The sequence below is a fragment of the Diadema antillarum genome, unplaced genomic scaffold, assembly GCF_040938485.1.
Source record: "Diadema antillarum isolate AM-2024a unplaced genomic scaffold, OU_Dant_1.0 seq00001469_RagTag, whole genome shotgun sequence".
Classification (NCBI taxonomy): Eukaryota; Metazoa; Echinodermata; class Echinoidea; order Diadematoida; family Diadematidae; genus Diadema; species Diadema antillarum.
The window spans coordinates 1,014,473-1,037,916 of record NW_027272208.1 but is presented as its reverse complement, the minus strand read 5'-3'; the positions used below and the strand labels follow the sequence as shown (position 1 = coordinate 1,037,916).

Below are 23,444 nucleotides of genomic sequence, written 5' to 3'. Positions count from 1 at the left end.
GTATACGCCATATATTTTGCGAGTCTAAAATTTTCGCGAATCGAGAATTCCCGACGATTTCGCAAGTGGTTAAATTTGCAATCGTGGAGTCCTGTACTGAACGGAGAAGTGTACATGCGTACGGCACTTTCACATCGGGATCAGAGTCAATATTTTCGCGTGTCTTTAATTTCGCAAACAGCACCTGACTTGCGAAATTCGCGAAAATAAAAACCTCGCAAAATATTCGGCGTATACAGTATTCATCAAATGTATCACAGTAAGAGCAAGCAACATAGCCCACTGCAGAGGGAGCTAAAATTGGCATTGCCAGATTTATTACTGGTAAGGTACAACCATGTATACCAGTACTTCCACAGGGTAACCAGCTGAGACACATTGCCCCTTTCCAGGCTACTACTTGGGGATAAAATCTGAAATAAAGGGAAAAACTATGGAAGAAAAGGGGGAAAAAAAGAAAACTAATTGTCTTTTTATCGAGATGGTGGCCACAGTTAATATGTATGCAGTGTACTTTCATTAGGCAAGGTTTGAGAGCTTCCTATTGCAGGCACAGAAGCCTCTCAGCAGCCTCACAGCATCAAGAACTATATGCTTTAGTCACAGCAGGAGATGAAGACATGACCCCATAAAGCTCTTAGTCCATTTTGCATTGCTCCCAAGTTGCAAAAAAAAAAAAGAAAGAACCTTTACTAACTTCTTTAGTTTGATTTTTCTGATTGCTGAACCAGAACAATGATGCATACTGTAATACACTATATACTTTACTGCGAGTCTAATTTTTGCGATTCAAGACTACAAAATAATTTTTGCTCGTGGTTTAATTTGTGATTGTGGAGTACAGTAAAGAGCAAAGTGATGTGCACATTTATGTCGCATTCATGTCCGCATCAGAGTGAATATTTTTGTGTGTTATAAAATTCAGGAATAGTACCCAACTAGCCAAATTTGTAAAAAATAAAAACCTCACGAAATATACGGCATCTACAGTAACTTCCAGTGGTGTCATGTAAGTTAATGTACTATGATCTAAGATGCAAGCACTGCAAGTACTGCATACAATGTGGTATAATTTGCTTCGTTCTCATTTTTGCAAATTTTGCAAGTTAAAAAGTTAAGAAAATATTACCTCCAACGACACACACACAAATTTCAGACACAAAGTTGAGTGTCTGACGTGCTGTGTACCACTTTATATTTGCATGTTAAGAATCTGAATATATGATTTTTACGGAAGGTTCACTTTAAATTGATAAAAACAATCCTGTCGGAAAGACAAATATGGGAAAGAAACCCCCCCGGTATGAAGTGTGTTCTTACACAACATGGAATTTTCACATTGGAAAAAGAGAGAGAAGTGGATGAGTGGATGTTTGCCTTCTCATTGGGTTGTGAGAATAAACACAAAGAGGGAGTGTTTCTGGTCTTCATAGCAAAGATCATTTCCTGCATTCACACTGAACACTTGTTCTTTTCTCTCACTCTCCTGTTATCTTTTCTTCTCCAGTGTCTTTGCTCACTTCGCACACAAAACTGATTTCATCGGCAATTAGCATGTAATACTGTGGAATTGCGTCCCATGTAACTCCTGCCAGTGCAATCTAAACTTTGCACTATTGCCCACTGTGCAATCCAATCTCTCTAACTACTCAACTAGATTTGGTGCTGCTTAATATAATGCTAGCTAAAGAATTTACACCGGTTGACTAGATCATTCTCTACAAGAGTCTCTACACTGTGAAGGTATATGAGGGTCATCTAAATTTTGTGAGCATGTTATCAACTTATGATTATCTACTCCCTTTTGTACACCTAATTCAATTCTAAACCAGTAATGATTATCACACATATATGTACAAACATTCACCTAGATAAAAGAACTACTGTACTGACATACTTGTATACATTGCAAGGAGTGAAAAAAAAAATAGATGCGTTTATGAGAAGCTATAGGTTTATCTGAATAAGCGGCCACTTTTCCTCTGTACCCCAACATTCCCTGGCATCGGCATTATGCAAGTTTTACTGCTATAAATGTAAGAGAAAAAAAAAACCAGCACCACCATGCATGCATAAGAATATATAAACTTACTTTCCCTACCGCCTGCAGAATAAATAAAAAAGATAAACAAAAATGACAAAACCAGCCAAACATATTTCCATAGTTAGAGCATTATTCAAATTTGTGACTATGTTGTGATACACTAAATAAAGGAAATTTCCCTCCTGCACTGCAACAAAAACAATTTCATAATTTCTATGCACAGAGTTTGAAAAATACAAAAGCACACACAGTTTGAATCTCCTGGAAATAGATTAGGAGAGAGAAAATAGTTCCTTACAAGGTGTACATGATCACTATTCATTTTCTCCCTGTATAAAAGGAGAATGAAACCAACATACATATGTAGATTGAGTTCATGCAGATTAGTAGAACACATTTCAGTGAAGTTAAACGAAAATTGGACAACCCTCTCAAAAGTTATAATCTTCACTAAAGTTTAAAGGGGATGGCTAGTAACTGATCAGTGGGAATCAGTGGGAATGTTTGGGGATGATTGTTCCAATCCTTGTGGGATTCATTTAAGAGTACATTATGTATCTATTGTTGTGTGAAAATTGTTTGCTTCAGAATGGTCTCATATTCAAGTAATGTCCACTTTAATGTTTCCAGGTTAGCATGCCTATAGAGTGACAGGGCATTAAACTGCACATTACTTGAATATAAGACCGTTCTGAAGCAAATAATTTTCACACAACAATAGATATATAATGTACTCTTAAATGAATCCCACAAGGATTGGAACAATCATCCCCCAACATACCCACTAATTCCCACTGATCAGTTACTAGCAATCCCCTTTAAGTACCACTGTCAATGGATTACAAGACTACAACAATTTGTGATGGGCAGCTGTATAATGATTTAAGGAAAATATAAAGAGAATGCCACAAATTTTCATCTTTTATGAAAAGTCCACATTCCTTCCAATTGTCACTGATATATGTTGAGGGTAAGGTTATTCCCCTGCATTCTAAAATAGATAAGCAAAGTGCTCTTTCACTGCTAGCAAGAAGAACAATTCTGACTTTTTTAAAGATTTTCTTTATATCGTTGTCAAACTGTGATATTAAGAATTGCTGTACAGGCTTCTCATCCAGCAATGGTGGTGCTGAAACTTTAGAAATTCATACCTTTTGAATGGATTGTCTGATTTTCCTCAAACTTCAACCCTTTGTTCGATTAATATTTTTGCATCCACTCAATCCACACATACATTTGGTGTTATTCTCCTATAAATATGGAAGGCATCTTTCTCAGTTGTTTTTAAATTATGATTCCTATGACAAGGCTCAACATATTTGGAAGCCTAGTGGCACAGGGCCACCAGACATAGATGTCCAGCCAACTCTTTTTTCATATCCAAAATGACATGTTTTTGGTGGCCCAACTGGGCTCTGTGCACACGCACGCACTTCAGTATGCTGCTCCGATCAGGGTTACTAAATCCCCACTAGTTTCCACTGCCAAAATCAGTCTATTTCATGGCCAAATTCAGAAGAAAAAAAAAACTATTTTTTTCTCAAGGCCAGATTTTATTTATCCAAGAATAGAAGTAGGTATATCCCTAGGTTAATATAATCACTTCATAAACCTGTGGTTTCATGGCAAATCATGTTTGTGCCTCAATACGATACTGATGTTAGCCATAGTAAACTAAGTCAATGGTAAGTAAATGGTATTTAAAATTGTTTATCTTCTCTACCTGCCAATTTTCACATAATGAAAATGATTTTTAGTCATTTCAATGTTGGTTTATCAAATGATTTCTCTTTTTAACACTTTTCTTTCTTACTTCTTAATCACATTACATGGCATATGAAGCACTTTATCATACATGCCAATTTTCACATAATTATTATGTTTTTTACGTATTTTTTTACTTTTTTTTGGGGGGGGGGCACCCAATTTCAGTGTCAGGCCTCCATGAAATAAAATTTGATGATTTTGATGGCCAGAACAGACCAGAAAAAAAAAAAGTTTATTGTTGAGCCTTGCCCATGATATCATATTATATCTACTGAACCCATTGTCATGTTTTATTACATTATGAGTCAGTTTCTCCTCAAGTCCTCAGTAATATATTGTACAGGAGGGGCTACTGCTGTAAACAAATGACGTCGGATGTTGTTAACCTTCCATTCTTGCCAGCCAATTCATAACAAGAAAGATTGGTTTCATGTACATCACGTTCCAACTTTTCAAAGAAAACAAAGGAATAAAAACATCAACATAACCACACCTTCAAGCATTCAAATGTCAGCCCATCGGCAAGAAACAACAGCAAAAAATCACCAAAAAAACCCCAACTTTCCAAGTCTGGAAACCTTTTTGCAGAGACAGGAAGTAGTTCATTTCACTGTCACAGTGAACAACCCACAGTTGGTTCCACTACTGAAATAATACCCTTCACACAGAATATAAATAGACCTTTACACGGCAAAGGACACCTTTAGACTCTGGGGATTCTCTTACCCATTTGGATTATATACTATGTACATACATTTAGATTGAAAGAAATATAATGGCAGAGTATTAGAACTATTGACAAATTTCAAGCCCATGACAAATGTGAACACAAGGATGGGAAAAGGTGTGTTGTAAATTTGTACTGTTCCCAAAGTAGACCTCCCAGCCTTTCTAACTGAAAAAACAGAGATGATTTGGCTCAAAAGTACAGAAGAAAGAACAGTTCCTATAGGAATGTGAAGTAGAATCATCAAGAAAAAGAAGAAACTTCTATTGAAACAAGAGCTTGGAATGGTAAAAAATTCTGATTCTTCCCTCCAAATTTAGAATGGTTAGGATGTCTGCTGAAATATGTGTATTCATAACATCAAACGATGAGACTCTATGTGCTACAAGTGTAAACAAACTCTGAAAAAAAAGTACAATTTCAAGCTTAGATTACTGAAGGCACAGTCTAGTTGCTGCAGTGGCTTGCTGTCAAACTTATCTGCACAATGTACCTGTTGCTGTTGCGTCTTGAACATTTCCGGGGTTGGGTTCTTGATGGCTTCTTCCACCAGAGCCCTGGCCCCACTGTCCAGGTTGACAGGCATGAGAGCCTTGGGGGCGAGGTGCTTGTCGTAGATCTCCTGGGCAGTCTTTTGCAGCTGTGGGGATAACACAGGCACAAATAACACATATATACCCACAATTCAAATAAAGTCTATTTAAGTAATTGTAGTTAGGTTTATTTCATCATGCATTGTGATGCTCCAGTGCTTAGCCAATCATCGGAAGCCCACGTGAGCCCATTTCGGTGTAAACCCTGTCTGGGAGTGATAAAATTCTGTGAAACAATCCATTTTTTCATTGCCTTCACCTCATAATGAAGACTACAACCTGCTTAATATCACCATATTTTCACTGGGACTCTACAACTTTGCACTGTCACTGAAAGCAATGTCTGAAAATAATGACTCCATCCAGACATAAATCAGAGATTCCATCAATTCCAATATATGACTGCCAGTTGTGCAGTACAAGTATCATTTTGTCTTCAAAGGCACTTACAGCTTTCTGTTGTTGTACATGTTGTGTGATATAACTGCGCATGGTTTCATGTCATACCAAGGTACTAGGTTCTTGTGGGGGGAGGGGTGATTTGCACAGGGCACTGCAGACTAACATTTCTGTAGAAACCCCACTTCAGACATGCGGAAAAAAGAGAAAAAAAAGTTGTCTCCCGAACACTCCCTTTTGGACACAAGAGAACTGTCTGTAAGAAATACTAAAACATGGACACAAAGTGTACCATACCATGTGCACACAATGTTTTGACAAGATATGTCAAGTTATGTAGTGCATTGTGAAGAGAAGGGATGTTGATGATATACACACTTGTATTTTTTTAAGGCAACTTATATTACCACCGATCTAATTCTCAAGTGATTAATATCAGTGTAAACGAGATAAAATTTCACACTTTTGATATCAAATGCAAGTTCCCGGATTGATGTGTAAAGTTCATGATTTTGCAAAATACTTCGGTGAATTGAAATCTTGAAATTTGTAGGTTAATGATCTGCAATAGATATCCCTTGAAGTGGGGTACTGTATGAAGATATGTATCACACTTGTTCAAGACAAAAGCTGTAAGTAATGGATACTGCTGGAGTCCATGTTGGCTAGAGCTACTGTACCCTTGTGGCATAGCAGTTGGAGAGACAATTACTGAAACAGGTGATGGCTTCAATAATATATCAGAGAACGATGACATTCTCATGGTTAGGCATCAGGACGATTTCAGTTTTTTAATTCACTCTGGCTTCAGGACAAATCTCATCTCTATGGGTCTACCTATTGTTAATCTCTTTGGGTCTACCTACTGTTAATCATATGAATCAGGTCACATAACCACGGGTATAAGAATCAATATACTGGACAGCAATTATTCAGTTTATGTAAAGTATCTTATTTTTTTGTAATTCCACCCTTCCCAACCTATTTCTTGTGATGCAATAATGCAAAATGATAATCCACACATTACAGACATTCCATGAAATTGATAATGTTGAACGCACGATTGCATATCAAATGCAAGTATCTGTCACTAAATGTTGATAAAATATGCTATGTGGCATATAGATACAAACACGCAAGGACTATCTTACAGCGTAGCCGCATGTATTGGTTATGATATCAGAAACTAAGACTAAATATAGATGTCGATGCACTTTGTCAGAACCAGAGACGAGTCTGGAATGTACATCTGAGAACAGACAGCACAAGTGAAAAGCCATATTTATATTTAAAGAAAAAAAAAAAGAGAGAAGAAGAAACAGACTTGCCTGTCACAGGCAAATCATGTCTTTCTGCTTACCCACTTATCAAGAAATACTCATATGGCAGAGAGTATTTTAATGATTTGACTTGGGCCAAATATTTCAAAGTGATGCACGAAACAGACACAGCCTTTTCCAAGGGTGTCATTCCACTGACACAGAGTATAATGTACATATCTTGAAGCCAGTGTAAGATGGGACATAACCAATCTTGAAGCAAGAGTAAGGAGGCACAGATATAGCACCAGTAATACTACCCCAGAACTTCAGTTTCCTTGCAAAGAAGACATAATATCATATTGAGGGAATTATGCAAAATGATAATATGTAAGGGCTTTAAACAGAGACTGAACATGTCAAGCTCACAGACATTCACTTTATTGATATGTTTTCCTTATCCCCCCCCCCCCCCCCCTTCATCCCACTGACTATTTGTAAATATACCACTGTACAAGGAAGTACCAAAAATACTTGGTGCTAAACTTCAAGGACATAATGTGTATGGGGCTTAATAAGAAATTGTGTTCTCGGCATTATCAACTGATTTACAATGGGGACTTCAATCCTTGTTGTATTTAATAAATAAACACACACACACACATACCTCTCCACGGTCTGTGATTTTGGCCATCTTTTCACAGGCAATCCAGAACATGATGTTCTCCTCGCTAAATTCCTTCTTCAAGAACTCCTATATCAAGTGGGGAAAAAAAGAAAAGAAAATACAATATCATCATGCCATTAACCTGGGAATATATTGACAGAATGCATATGAAAGTAACATACCATCATTACTACACTGCAAGTCTATACTGCAAGCCACAGAAAGAAACACAATTTTTTTATAGACCACATCAGCTGGTTGCATATCATATTTTGAGACTAGACACAAACTGTAATGAAAGTGCTTGTCACCTTTGTACCTACACATTACATTCTGTTGCCAGCCTCAGTTATCCAGTCACATAGTAACCGGCTGAAAAAGTGAGATACACTTGAGTATGATACTTTCTAGCAAGCTGTGTTGGGAGTACATACAATAGTATAAGGCATAATATCCACTGACTAGTCCTGTGATAAATGACATGGCAATTGCACATTTTACAATTCATATGATTCATATGATATGGGAATCAATGAGATATGAGTGAACATACCCCTTCCTTATATGTCTTTGTTTCTTTGATTAAATTCTGACTAACAAGGATGATCAAGCTTGGGAGGGCAAGTATGGTATTAGGCGTTTTCACATCAGCCCGATAAAAATCCAAGCTCGAGATATTTTTCACGATTGCGAATTAGTACGCTATTTCATTTCTTATTCACATCAGCCCGAAGAGACTTAGCCTGAATTTTTTTCGAGCTAATTCGACAGCTGAGTATGTGCAAACAGCATCAGTAATGTGTGTGCCCTCTCAAAAATTCCTCATGATTTGTGTGCAGTTTGCCTCGATCGATCGGGTCACACACGCTAGGCATGATGGGATGCATCGCGCTAATTTCTCGAGTCGTTTTCACATTTTCAAATAGCGCGCTACTATCCCGCTATTTCAGAAATTTCCCGAGTTGGGACTCGAGAAATTTTCTCGACCAGAGCGATACAATTGGCGCGCTAATTTGTGTTCACATTATCAAATAGCGCGCTATTTCATGATCGGGTTAATTTCCCAAGTCAGAATATAGCGCGCTATTTCGAAACATCGGGCTGATGTGAAAACGGATATTGTGTCATAGTGATTGGCATTTATGTCGTGGCTTTCTCTTTGCCTATTTGCATGAGAATTGCTACTTTGTATTCGGTTTCAGCTAAGTTTTGCAATGGAAATGCATGAAGATGCACAGACAAGTGTATGTCAGTTCATATGAAGATAAAGGAGAGATTCTGGAAAGTGATGGCTAGAGTACTGAGGTCAGACTGTCCTATAACAGAAATCAACAGACAATGGCATTACAGGGCTCGACACTAACTTTTTTCTCTGGTGGCTTGTTCGGGCAATCTGAAATCTTGGAACATAACAATCCATTTAAAATTTGAAGTGACCAATCGGGCCACCAAAAGATAGCCTTTTCGGAAATCTGGTGGCCCGACAAAAATTTTTAGCAGCCCCGAGCCACCGTGCCATCGCTAATGTTGAGCCCTGCATTATTATTTAGAATTCACCTTTCGGTAGTTTAGTTGGGCATACGAAAGATAACAAGGTATAGTCTGCGGGCAAGTCATGCTAAATTAAATTAGATTGTTGAGAAATTCATCACGTAGAATTTGGGCATTTTCATCAGCACAAACTTTTTGTGGGGCATGAAAATCACACAATGCCAAAAATATGCTGCAAGCTACATGAACACACTCCCATCTGATTGTAGCACAGCTACACACTATAACTATGACATCCTTACCAACCCCTCTACACAATTCACAGCAATCACTATTTGCAGATATGTATTTCACATAATCATTAAACATGTTGTTTTAACAAACTTGGCCAACTTTTTAAACATACACACAAAAACACGCACACACACACAAAAAAAAAAACGCACACCCTTACAAAGTTTGCAAAATGTAATGATGAACTACTGATGTACATCAAATTTATGTATGGAACAAAAATAAAAGCAGTTTTGAGAGAAAAAAAAATGACAGATCATGTAAACGTGACAGTGGCGAATCAAGGTCATGACCTTTATAGCAGAAGCTTCCTGGTTGCAGGAACACAATGAATCAGCTCTTGGTACTAAAATGATGGCGGTTTCTGGTAGAGTGACAATGGCAATGCACCCTTCAGTCACTGCACAGCTCCTTGTGCAGCGAACAGACTTGCCAGCACAGCTGTCACACAACATTAATAGATTATCACCAAAATACACTTGCCAGTGACAGGTGTGGTTCGTGCTGCCATTAATATCTCAACATGAGAATCCCCCCAAAACAGAGAGCTAACAGTCTAAGGACAGGAGGAACATGTGTCATTCCCCCCTAAAATGCCAACACGTTGCCATAAGTGGCGTAGAGCAGAATAATCACTAGGAGCTTATATCCCATTTCTATGTTTGTGTTCCACAAACAAGTTGACTGTGGAAGTGACTTTATTAAAAATCTGGCATGCTTCCAGTATAATTCAAACCTGATTTCCTAAACAATCACTACTGCCATAGCTCCAATTTTTAAAAATATTTTTGGTCTCTTCAAATCCCAGTAGTGTGGGGATAGCATGGAGTGGGAAGGCTGACCCGGTTCCGGTTTTATCACTGATCTCTGTAAACACGACATACACAGCCGAAGAATCTCGTTTGGAGTAAACCGTTACCGATGGGAGCATGCTTCGATGCACATATTCGCTGACCGGTGCTTTTCATGGTTTTTGAATGCATTCCGACGGGCAGCGACTGAATCAGGCCACCCATTAATCCTAATGTTACCAGCTCTTTAAACATGATTACATGGATGGTTGTTGTTGTTGTTGTTGTTGTTGTTGTTGTTGTTGTTGTTGTTGTTGTTGTTGTTGTTGTTGTTGTTGTTGTTGTTGTTGTTGTTGTTGTTGTTGTTGTTGTTGTTGTTGTTGTTGTTGTTGTTGTTGTTGTCAGTGTTGTTGTTGTTGTTGTTGTTGTTGTTGTTACCACCTACCGTGAAGCAGCATAAGCCAAGCTCATCTGTAAGGAGCCGCTCAAAGTCAACAGCCCATCTAGACACTCTTCCTATCGTTGGGTCCAGTTCGCCATCACCCCCCTGGGCTGCCAGGTTCGGGTTGCTGGCTGAGGCATGGAGGCCCTTGTCATCATTGTTGAGATCTGGCGGGTGTTTCATGAAGAATTTAAGTCCATCTTACAAAGTTAAAATCAACTTAAAATTATAGTATGCCGTGTGTGTCTTCAATGGTATTTCAACATCTTATGATTGAAAATGAAAATTTTGGAGATTTTTTCTTGCAGCCATTAATTTGCAACATAAAATGAGTGGCACAGGAATTTGTCAACAACGATTAACTAAAAATCATTCTGTAAAAGAAACTACAAATGGAATTTGTCAAACAAACCTTGGAAAATTGTTTGTAAAAAACAAAACAAAAACACTTTAGGAAGATATCAGAGAAGGATGCAACTGTCAGGATGTGTATTGCATATATTATGGGTAACGCAATGAAGTCTTGCTTCTGACCGGAGTAAAAATTGGCCGAGTCTCAAATCTAATCCAGATAAAACAGCTTTGCACAAAAGCACTGAAAAAGTGGACATTTTTCACACATTTCACACAAACCAGAAACTAGTGTGAAAATAAAGCAGGAGAATATTTTTGCTTGCCATATGTTCTAGTAATTAATGTCTTGATTCAACGAAATTAAAATCACATAAAAATAAAATTCATCTTACTATGCATCCAGCTGAGCATCACAAATTACACAAAGATAGAAATGCACTTCTACGGTATGTGTCAAATATATATGTCACTTGTCAGCCGTGAGTAAATAATTTTCTTCACTTACCTCCATCAGATGATGTAAGTGTTTGCTGTAAAAAATAAAACAGAGAAATAACAAGCATTAACCAAAAAAGCACAAAAAATCAAGAAAGACATATAGACAATTTGCCAGCAATTTAAGAATGACATGATACTAGCTCTCATATTCAGTCAAGAAATGGGATTTTACATAGCCTTGAAAAGTTAAAACATAAACTAGACAAGTGATCATGTTTATTTTACCCTCTAACACATTTATCATACAATGTGAAGCAATATATTTTTCGACATTGTAGTATTGTGTGCGTAAGAATTTTATATATGTATAAGAAATTAATTATATCATATATTATGCATGTGTTATATGCTATATACTTGCTGGTATTCTGAAAGAGCATTTCCATTTGATGTCAGAGCCTCCTTTCAGATGACATTTGGTGGAAAGTGACAGGACTTCCTTGAGAAAACTGATCCCTTCAGGGTGATCCAGGGAATAATTTTCCTGGTATTGCATCGCAATTTGCTATGCATTTTTACAACACTGCTACACAAATTAACTTTTGTGTAGCAGTTTTCATCCATAAAAGTGTAGTAGGATAACATTTACAATATTGTTCATCAGCTAAAATTGCTAATCAAATCTGAGTTGGAAAATTATTCCCTGTGATCCCATGCAGTCAAAGCACTCTCATAATGACGATATGAGTTTATGACACTCTACATATTATGAGGTTATGGCAGAATCAGAGATACCAGTGCCTTCCAACTTGGAATTTCCTTCAGTTTCTTCTGGATAGCCCCTTGAATTCAAGCCAGTGGATTTATGATTACAAAAGATACAATATAAATCAAATAAAGAGACAGAATATTGTCTCATGAGGTCAATGTCATGTATATAGTGTGTTCAGATAGTCTTGTTTAGTTTTGTTCCCTGAAATAGCTGAATGATGCCTGGCTCCTGAAAGCTGATGCATTTCAACTATAATATGTTAAACATTACAAGTGCAGATGAACAATTTAAGTTACAGTACAAGTATACAATCGATTTTAAACATGCATTCGCTCGAAGCTGAGAAAAAAACCCAAGTTATCACAGGGGAAGTCATTAGAATTCCAGTCATGCCAGATGCAAGAAAATTTCAGAGTCAACTGAGATAGAGATGGGTACACTTGGCTGGATCTGCATGATCAATCCCAGCAGTTTAGGCTAAGCCACCTACACACCTCATGATACAGGTAAAAGTGTCAGTCTGATCGAGTAATAACAAACTATTTTGGGTCATAAACCTTGACTCTGCCCCATTTCCTGGCATGAGCAGGATATATCACTTGTGAAGGCCTCCACTGACTTGTTCTAATTGATGATAAAACTACTGTAACCTTCGCAACAAGCAAATCTTACTAACCTACGCACCTCTGTTTTACAAGCAAATTTTCTCAAGTGCATACTTGTATCTTGCCGCACATCTCACTCGTAACCATGAAAGTAATGCAGCTTTATAACAATGACCATATCGCTATGGATGCACTTGTAAAGCCCTATGCATGATATTACAATAATTCTGCACTCTGCACTTTATCAGGTGGCATTCATAAAAGCAATGTTGAGGAAAGTAAATGTTAAAAGACCAAACAAACATACAAACAGTATTTCACATCCTGATGCTCACTCCACACCACAGACATGAAAAGTATCCAAGTATCAACAGACAACTTTACAGCAAAAAGATACCATTTGCTCTTCTTTTGTTTGTTTGCTTTTTTATTACCTTTTCGCTGTTGGCATTAGCGCGCCATGGGAAGATATAAGCCATGTTCCAATAAATCCATGGAAGAACAATATGCCACCTTCTCAGAGACGCAGGTAGTCAAAAGTTTCTGGATGCCTGCCCTTTTGACAATCACTCTGTCCACAATACGGGTCTAGACAAATTTCTCTATGTCCTGTATTACAGTTAATACCACAGATGGTCACAACAGATAAGAGAATCCCACGTACAGCACATTAAGCTCTTACAACAGAAACAGTATCCACGCCGTATCTAGAGATATATACGCACACCACTGAATCAAGAGGAAGCGACCCAATGGGAAACTAAAGTCAAAAGGAAATACGTGCACTACCGGTGGAGTTTACATTCCATGTGCAGATACACAAATGTAGAAACTATCTTATCATCATATTGACCCACACTTTATCTATTCTATCTCTTGAATGAAAAAAAAAAAATGAAACTTGTGGGGAGAGCGATTTCATATTTTACCAGACAAGGAAGTGCAAATCAACAATTGCAACAAGTTGATAGGCGCAGCTTCGTTAACCCAAGTATGTACATGCCAAGTTTCATTGGGATATCAAATGGTTTTAAGTTACGTTGTCCACCAAATCCATTATGGAAAGACAGACGGTTGGATGGAAGGACAGACAGACGAACAAACATCCTAAAAAAATAAATGCCTCTACTCTCTAAAAAAAATCGAATGAAAATATTCACTCTTAAAAGAGTGAATACAAAAAAGAGTGAATTTCGAGTGAAAATGTTAATTTTCACTCGTTTTGGAGTGACCTCAGGGATCACTCCAAAATCTTCGAGTGATCCCTGAGGTCACTCCAAAATGAGTGAAAATGAAAATTTTCACTCAAAATTCACTCCAATTTCACTCTAAATTCACTCTTTTTTGTATTCACTCTTTTAAGAGTGAATATTTTCACTCGATTTTTTTTAGAGAGTACCAATACTGTGTGGCAAAGTCATCAAATACAGTCTTTCACATCATGGGTTTACTGTGTAGTCTACCTAAGTACTAAGTGATGTTAAACAAAGTGCCTCTTTGGTTGCATTCAAATCTTCAATAGCTAGGTAATTTATACTAGTTAGCCTAAGATTAGGAGACAGCAGCTATTACTGAGTACACATTTTTAGTTTTCCCTTTTTTTATATATTTATGTTAAACATTTTAAAAATTTATATTCATGTAATCATTTTAACATGATTTTCCAAATCTATTGAGTAATTAAATCTGATGATTTTTTTTTGTGTGCCATACTTTGATTTCTATCAATGAATGTACTGTAGATTTTCACCTGTAGTATGCTTGCCTTCTTCTCATTGTATGTATGTATAGATGAAATATTGTATTTTGTTTATGGTCACCCTTTAAAAAACAGCCCTTGCCTAAAGTGCCGCCCAAATAATCTAAATGTAAACGTAAACGTAAACTCAAAACTCAAACTCGAACAGATCCTTCTCAAGTTATTAGAATAGCTTAAAATGCTTAGTTCAAAACTTTTAACCTTGAAGAAATTTGACTCCACTTTTGCTTTTATCAATATCATATGGCATCATGAAATTATTTCTCACTTATTTTTTTTTCTATTATGTTACACTTTCTTTTCCACACTGATTTTGTAATTGCTTTAGATGCTTTAAGCTACAAGTTGTCAGTTGTGTTGCTCAGAAATTATCAAATGAAATTTTATTGGAGAGAGTACCTGGAGACGATTATAAAGCTATCCTATTTTGTTTCTGGACTACATGTATCTCCCTTGAGGAAGTTGCTTTACTTGTTGTAAGTCAGCTGCTTTCATTTTGTTGTCTATACTACCAAAAGCAAATGCATCTTCTTACATTATAATTGTGGTGTTCATACACTTGCTGATTTTACACTCGACAGACAAGAGACATATTTATGAACTAGAAATGTCGCTATGGCGACTGATGCCTCCGCCACAACGCATGATTCTCCCAATAGGTGTATAGTACAATGTCTTCACAATGTGTGATGACAGTTTCACGTAACTGGCAAAATATTGACATGACAGGTTTGCCAGAAATATCTTGAATGTTCACTTTCCTTGAACTGGGTTTGCTATAATTGTCTAAGAGTGCAGGTACACATATTTGGGGAATTGAGGATTTTTACTTTACCTCTGACCGACCCTTTTATGAGTTTATGCATTGAGTACAATTTTCAAGATATGAAGGAAGAGTGTAATTACAGTACAAAATATATATATTTTTTTGCATTTAAACCTGGCTTTGACCCTTAACCTTTGACCTTCTGGCTGGAAATTTCCCAGAGAATCTCTATTAGGTAATACATGCACAATGTATTTATTAAGTTTTAAAACTAATAATGCAAGCATTGCATATACTAGTATATGAGAGAAATAGTAAAATTTTGAGGAGTTGAACTTGACCTTTGACCCATGACTATTGACCCATGACTCCTAAATTCCCTCACAATAATCCCTGCCAGTCAGTACATGCATATGTACCAAGTTCCACGAAGATACAAACCATTTGCGAGAAAAGTGAAATTGCAACATTTTCACCTAACCTTTTACCTTTTGACCTTTGACCTTATGACATGAAACTCTCTCTGGAGAATCTTCACGCAATACTACAAGTTTACACTAAGTTTCAAGAAAATACCTTTGGGCATTGCATAGATATGGGAGAAATAGCAACATTTTTAGCATTTGACCTTGACCTTGACCTTTTGACCTTTGATCTCTTGCCAATGTCACTAAAATCCACTCAACTAATTGCCCCATCGTACATCATCCTTGGCTTAAGTTTGGTAAAAGCTGCTTTATCCAGTTTTGAGTTATCACGTAAACAGATAAATTTTAGGACTTGACCTTGATCTTTGACTTTTGACCTCTGTCCGATTTCACTCAAAAACTAATCAAGTAATTGTCCCATCATACATCATCCTCAGACAAAGTTTGGTGAAATTTGCTCGATCCAGTCTCGGGTTATCGCGTAAACGGATACAATTTCATGATTTGGCCTTGACCTTTGACCTTTGGCCTTTAGCTGATTTCATCCAAAATCTAATGAAGTAATTGCCCCATCATACTTTATACTTGGACCAAGTTTGGTAAAATTCCAGTCCATATCACTCAAGTTATCGCATAAACGAATGCGGACGTACGTACAATTTATGTTATGTATGACTACATCCAAAAAGATTGTGGAATTGCAGTTTCACATTTTTCATCATATAGTAATATCGTTCTCTAAAATCAAATGTAATGCCTTATTCTGCCTTGCATACAAATGTGTACTTTATATGTACCTCAATTTATATACCTCACTTTTAAACAAACCCTTTTGGGAAAAAATACATACAATCCCTTGAATCAAATTAATTTAGAGTTGCAATGACTTAATAGCGCATGGTCAACAATTTTTCCAGTCAATTAATTGACAAACAATCTCATATTCCTACAAATTAACAAATTAGAAACTTTTGAGGCCAAGAAACTATTGACACATCTAATCTGCATGTGAGATTGTGACCAAAATAATACAATGAGAGACTGTATAATTCCACAACTCTGATATTTGTGTGGTTTCAGTGAAACTGTAACTTACATTGTATCTGTTTGGTATTCCAGTTATCTTGAACATGAAGTAGAATTTTATACAGTAGAGAGAAAGTTATGCATCTCACAGTAGGCAATCCTATAGCAGTGACAAGCTCAAGAAATCAACCTGCCAATGTCCCATATATGCCACTGATAAGTTTTATTAGATATCGGGAGCTGCTAGCTTTTTTCTTTTGTCCTTGTGTTGAAATTCACCAAACAATACAGTGGAATTCATTATCAAAGATTTTTTTTATCACTCTCTTCTTCAGAATGAGAAGAACAGAGCATTGTTTCACACTACCAATGAGCAATGTGAACTGGAAAATGTTACAAAAATCATCACAAAGAATGACACATACAGTACATGTGTACTTGAAGAAATGATTTCAAACTATAGCCAAGGTCTGGTCCAATACACTGTATATCACCACAGATAACATAGCATGGTATTGAAGGTGGTTGTGCTAGAAACAAAACAAAACAAAACAAAATAGAAAAAAAAGTACTGCTGCCCAGAACTGGAGATAAATCATGTAAGCCTACACAACACTTACTCTCATGGAAAAAAGTTTGTTTGATGAACCATGGCTTGGCTGCCCACGGGTTTTGCTGAGTTTGTTCTTCGTATTGACAGGCATGGTAAATGTTCCTCCCAACTAACACTGCAGCTTCCAGTCTTGTTATATGATCACTCTATGCTCACAACAACTAAACACATGCTGTTATCGATATAGATAAGTTCTATAGAAGCATCAAATTCCTGCAGAGAGGTCCAAGTTCAACCAAATATTCACATCTGAGGATAAAAGTGCAAATGAGAAATTTGAGTCTCTTAAAGCAAGAAATCCTTTCCGCGGACACTTTCTCCTACACACACATCCCAGTCATTTCTGTCTCGTTTCACAGTTTTGAATAATACCAAATCCAGAGTGATTGAGATGATCCCCACAATCCAGACTAAATACAGTCCAGTTCGTCATTCTCTGCTGAAGGATACTGCAATGTCATAGTTTGAAGAAAGAGACACGGAAAGAGTTTTAAAAATTCCAGAATTCTAGGAATTCAAATATTGTGACAAACAGCGAAGTCTGAAAGTCTAGCCAGAGGCAATGTGATGAGCAGGAAACGCTTGAAGGGTCTGTGTGCCGATGGCATTAGATAGCTATTCACCATCGTCTGCTATGTCTGATGCGCGGAGCCCAAATGAATCAGCTTCCAGATTGTGGGATATCTAAACCATCTGCAGAGCCTAACGGACGAAGACGGCGGCATGATACAGATGAGAGTTCCTTTCAGTTTTGCACCCACTGCAAAGCATTGCCACCAAAGAGTCAGAAACACACTCTGGCAAAAAGAGGATCCTGGCCAGTGAGGGAGCTATGATGGCTACTGTTTCATTCCTTCACTCAGTCCAGGGAGGTGAGTACACCTCCCTGCTCAGTCCAACAGCCACTCATGTTGTCACCGATACAGAGCTTGTTTACAACTGCACTTCCTCTTCATGCCCAGCTTGCAAAAACTTTTGACATGAAAGCTTTTGGCTTCCTTCCCCACCCTGCCTCCACAATAAAATAAAAAACAAACACACACAAACAATAATGGCAAGAGACATGCAACAGTGCATGTGAATCATGTTTTACTGGATATCAACAGAGTCTAGAAACAAAGCCAATGTCAATTCAACATACGTTGTAGATATACAACTACACTATACCTGTATGTGAATGCCACCTTCTGGAAAGGATTTGAGACATAAATCCACAGATTTAACTCTAATTTCACTGAATTAACAGTTTAATTTCATTCATTTCATTTCCAACGAAAATGTGATTACAGTAAAACATTTACATCTTTTCAGCAATACCTGTAGAGTAAAAAATCTGGTGTCTCTATCATACTGAGAAGTTTGTGACTATTCATCATGAGTGGATAGTTATCTTCATTCACAGTATGCCAGCATTCATATTGTTGGGATCGTTTATCAAAGCCGTTAAGTAACTAGATCATAGGAAATTGAAACTTAAATTCTCTTTGGTGTGAAACACTTTTAAGCTTTAATCAATGACATGCAATCAAGAGCAGTTCAGATTTTGAAATGACAAATGTTTACAACCTAATTGAACACCTCAACAAGTGAAACAGCAACTGTCACAAGTATCATGTGAGCTTGATAATCTTTCTTCAGACCTATATTTATAACTTCATGAGGTTCATGCTGAGACGACTTTAGACGCCATGTACGCAGGTTTACACGAACAATAACCAGACACAGCCCTGGCTCAGAGTAAACGGCAATGTGAGGCCAAGCCACAGTCCCAAGTTTGTGACCAAAACTTTTTAAAACACTTGAAGAAACTGTCTGATTTTCCTGAAACTGTTACTGATGTGTTCTCCTAATGTTACTGCATTTACTCAATCCCCATATATTTGGGTTTTATTCTCCTGTAAGAGCCCCTGATTATAGTTTAAGCAGACATTTACTTTACAAACCTACAAACAAACCCTTTAAAAAAATGGGGATTAAAGTAAATTAGCCTGGCTATATACTTGGACACAAAATATGTACATGTAGCACAGTAAGTCATTTGTGTTATTCACATGGTTGTTCATTTTTCCTGTAAACACACTTGGCTGTGGGCTGTAATATTCACAAGTGCGAGACCACTAAACAGAAATGAGGAGTTCAATGGCTATAGAGGGCAGCATTGCAAAACTCACAATCACACCATGGACTGACTCCACCTAGTAAAGATATTCATGCGCACAAAGGGTATATGATTGGTTTCATTTGTTTGTTCATGTTTTCCTGTATGCTCATGACAAGCTGACAGTGGTTATGCCCTAGTACCTTTAAAAATCTTGGTGAATAACAATCACTGCAGAAGGGTAAGACTAAAATGTGTCACACTGATCACTTCCTGAATACATATCCATAAAAGGAAGAGGTTTCTTTGTCAGTGACATAAGAGATGCAATTATCTGTTACTATGGTAACAGAATAGCATGTAAATGTGGCTCTCTTTATAGCCCCATTCCATGAGAACTAAAATGTCCTTAACAGGCTTTTCTTATTGATTGCACATGGTCATATATGGTTTCCTCTTCCATACCCAAGCAGCATTAGACACTCTTGGCCAGCCAACCTGAAATTCAAAATCCTCATGCGAAGCCAAATATAAGCCGAACCATTCTCCGAGTTAACTACCTACTTTACTCTGTACATGCAATGGTACGTGAGGATTTTGTTCAAAGATACATGGACCATCAATTGATGATGGCTGCAAAGAAGGCGATCCCTCCGACATGTAGAGATGGCTGTGTCATTTTCTGTTCTACTGTTAGAGACAACCTGTAGATTTGGGCTGATTCAAAGTCCTTTCTGTTTAGGCTCATACATTCACTAGGATTGCTGCTCCACTTATAATATATGTGAGGGACGTTTCTCCTGTCCTGACATAATAACAAGCTATTCTATTCACCTGTACCTCAACAACACTTTTAAACACTTGAATCTTTTTTTTAATCTTCTTTTTTTTTCTTTTTTTCTTTTTTGCATACATTGGCTGTTGCTACATTGGGCAGAAGTTGGGGGCAAGCTCTGGTGTTGTTGAGAAGAACCATTGTCAGAAAGGCATGTATAAAAATAAAACCAGTCTACTGCATAGTGTTTTGCTTTGACTGTCTCTCTCTCTCTCTCTAGGAATGGGCTACGCAGGAGGAAGAGGGACAGGTACTGTATGGTTGAGAAGGGGACAGTAACAAGATATCACTTCTCGCTGCTCAGTGATGATCTTTTCTCCAATCATACAGCAGCACCCCAATTCAGGCTGACCCGCTGGGCTGTGATCTTCTCTCCTTGTCACGTCATCAGACAATGTCAGGGACTAAATGCTCCTTGAACTTTGCCCCCCAGAATTCCATCACATTTCCTATCACTCATGTCATTACTGATCCCAGATCTCCCCTTACGCGTGTACTGAACTATGAAAATACAATCAGCAATTCATCCAATAGCTGACATGTGTTATCATCAAGAGCACTTTTGAAATGTAAGAATGAGTTCAAAACCTCCTAAAAATTTGGCAATGGGAGAGAATATTGTTTCTTGCATAATTGACAATTCCCAGGCACTCATCTATCATCTGCGATTTCTAAGACAAATTGACTAAAAAAAAAATTTTTTTTTAAATTATATGAGCCTGCAAACACAGTAGTCAGATTATACTGATCACAAAAAAACCAACCCACTAATAATAATAATAATAGAAAGGAATACATACATATTTATCTATGGTCTAGAAGGGTTGATACATGTTATTTGGGGATATAATTCGGACTCTCTCCTCTTTAACAGCCAAAGAACTTTTATGATGAAAAGTTTGATTATGAGCTTTGTTGTGTAAACAAACCACGTGAGTATAGAGAGCATACTATGTACCACAATCTTGTGGACACATGCTTCAAATATCATGATAACATATGGAGGTCAGTGATTACTTTTCATTTTAATTGCTCTTTCTTCCTTACGTTCATACTGCTATAATGTACCATACGACAAATCCTCTTCTCTTTCCAGTATTCCACTTTCCTTCAGGGAGAAAAGGAACTCTAACCAAGTATACAATGTAGCTGCTTTTGCTTGAAAAAGTGATCTTTCTTTAAATTGTTATTATTTTCTTTGAATATTCACGGGCTGGTTCTGCACTACTCTCAGCAGCACCTTGAAATGTACTATCTACTTTAAGATTTTGCTTTCCTCTCTTTTTTCCTATTAAACCTCCTTCAATAATACTCCTTTTTATTGTTTCCACTTGTTTTCTTTTTTCTAGAGTATATTGGCTGACGTGATGCACATGGCACTAATGGATGTTGGCAACAGCTCTTGAGAATCCCAGTACTCCTTCATAATCAAGGTTCAGCCACCTCTACTGTCCCACTCTACTGGATTTAAATATGAATCCAGTTGACAAATGCATCCCCTGGATTCTGCTCTTCTAAATTTACCCACAGAAGACAACATAATTTTGTTTACCTCTGTATGCCCTAATCAGAATTCACTCAGAACTAATCCTGAACGGGTTAAAAACTATGTAAATCTGGACAAAGTCAAGTGCCACCACTATTGCGCACCTGGCAGATACCCAGGATTTATAGCGCTTGCCTTCATCTCCGTCATGGCAACAAAAGTGGCATCCAATGCCACAGCTCACTGCTCCACTGCCGCTTCCCTTGGCAGGGCTATACATTATTGTACGGAGGGGGATTGAAATGCAACCCAGCAATCTCTATTGATTTTTCTCCTTCTTCATCTTTTCTTCTTCTTTTTTTATCCCTACTCCCTAGACACTGCGACGTGGCAATGCAAAAGCAAAGCCAACTTCTCAACGTGTAGCGTACAAGCAGCCACACATGGAAAATAAACAGAATGTGGAACTTGTCATTTAAAAGCAATGCTGGACGGCTGTTGGTACTGGAAACATTTGTTTCACCCCTCATTTTTTATTCTCATTTACATTGAGGAAGGCTAACATATTTGACTGTAATCGAGTACTCTTGACTGAGCCAACACATTTAAGTGTTGTGAATCTCATCCCCCCCCCCCCCCCCCCGACACTTTTAAGAGTAAACATCGTTTCACCTGGATGGGACACTTCAAGTCACTCTCGGGGAATAAACTCTGCGGTGAGGTTTGCTAACGGGGCGTATCTGTGAACGTACATGTATGTCTTCCGGCGAATCGCCATTGGTTCTGACGTCACACTTGGCGGGTAATACAGCATTCTTCTACAGACAATGCCTGCTTTTCATTACAATATGGCATCCCTTGCTATCAGTATGCATGAAGACTCTTTCAGATCCCAGGCTTGGCCTTTTCTCCTCCATTGTGCAACGGACAATAGAATGTTTAGAAAAAGGCTCACTCCAAAATCAATAGCAGAATGAAGCCAGAGGTAAAGCAATGCCCCCCTCACTAAGAATACCATCTTCCTACCGAATACCCTCCCCCCCCCCCCCCCCACATCCAGATGGTTGCACAGGTCCCCACAGGCCACTTCTGATGGTCCAACATATCCATTGTTACCCCCTCGATGGGCCATTGTCCTACATGCTCTGCTCAAAGGGGATTATTGATCCGCATGGTTTTCGCGATTAAAGAGGCTTTTTAAGCTGATGAGGAATTTGTATTGGCCCTCATCAAATGGTAGAGTCAGATCCCAATGATCTGCATTCATTATAATACTGAGATGGGCAATAATTGAACTGCTAAGGTGAAATGAGTCTCCACGAAAATGCTCTGCAGGTTCTGTCTCTATTTATGTTACATAACATACACTGACTGTATACTAGACATAAGTCCAAATAACTCCTGAATTACCCTGAATAAGTTTAAATGTCTTCATGTGAATATGAATAGCAGGACTAGATATGGAATTCAGATGATAATCATTCTTGACAAGACAAGACAAAAGACAAGACTTTCAGCAAGTTGCATCTTGTGGTCAGCATGTTCTCTGTAACTACAGATGTACATTGTACATGGATATCTACATTATAAAGTCATACAGTATGTTGCAGTGAAAGCATCGCAGCTAATCTGCTCCACTAAGTAAGCGATGGCCATGCAGGGTTGCTTGCTGAATTAGATATTATTTCTACACATTTTTTTTTCCAAATATTCTTATCCTTTTCCAAGTAGAGATAGTCAAATGCAGCATTTAGTGCCATTCAAGTACAAAACTGAGAATGAGGTGCAAG

At 37.7% G+C, this 23,444-nt stretch overlaps 1 protein-coding gene across 1 annotated transcript in view; it reads right to left on the bottom strand.

The window, feature by feature from the left end:
- The window catches only part of LOC139709754 (regulator of G-protein signaling 12-like), a 75,586-nt gene that overhangs the window by 26,406 nt on the left and 25,736 nt on the right, over positions 1–23,444 (bottom strand). The window contains 4 exon segments of the mRNA XM_071621716.1: positions 5,032–5,178; positions 7,457–7,543; positions 10,478–10,641; positions 11,334–11,358. Of these exon segments, the coding sequence (XP_071477817.1) occupies positions 5,032–5,178; positions 7,457–7,543; positions 10,478–10,641; positions 11,334–11,358 (423 nt within the window).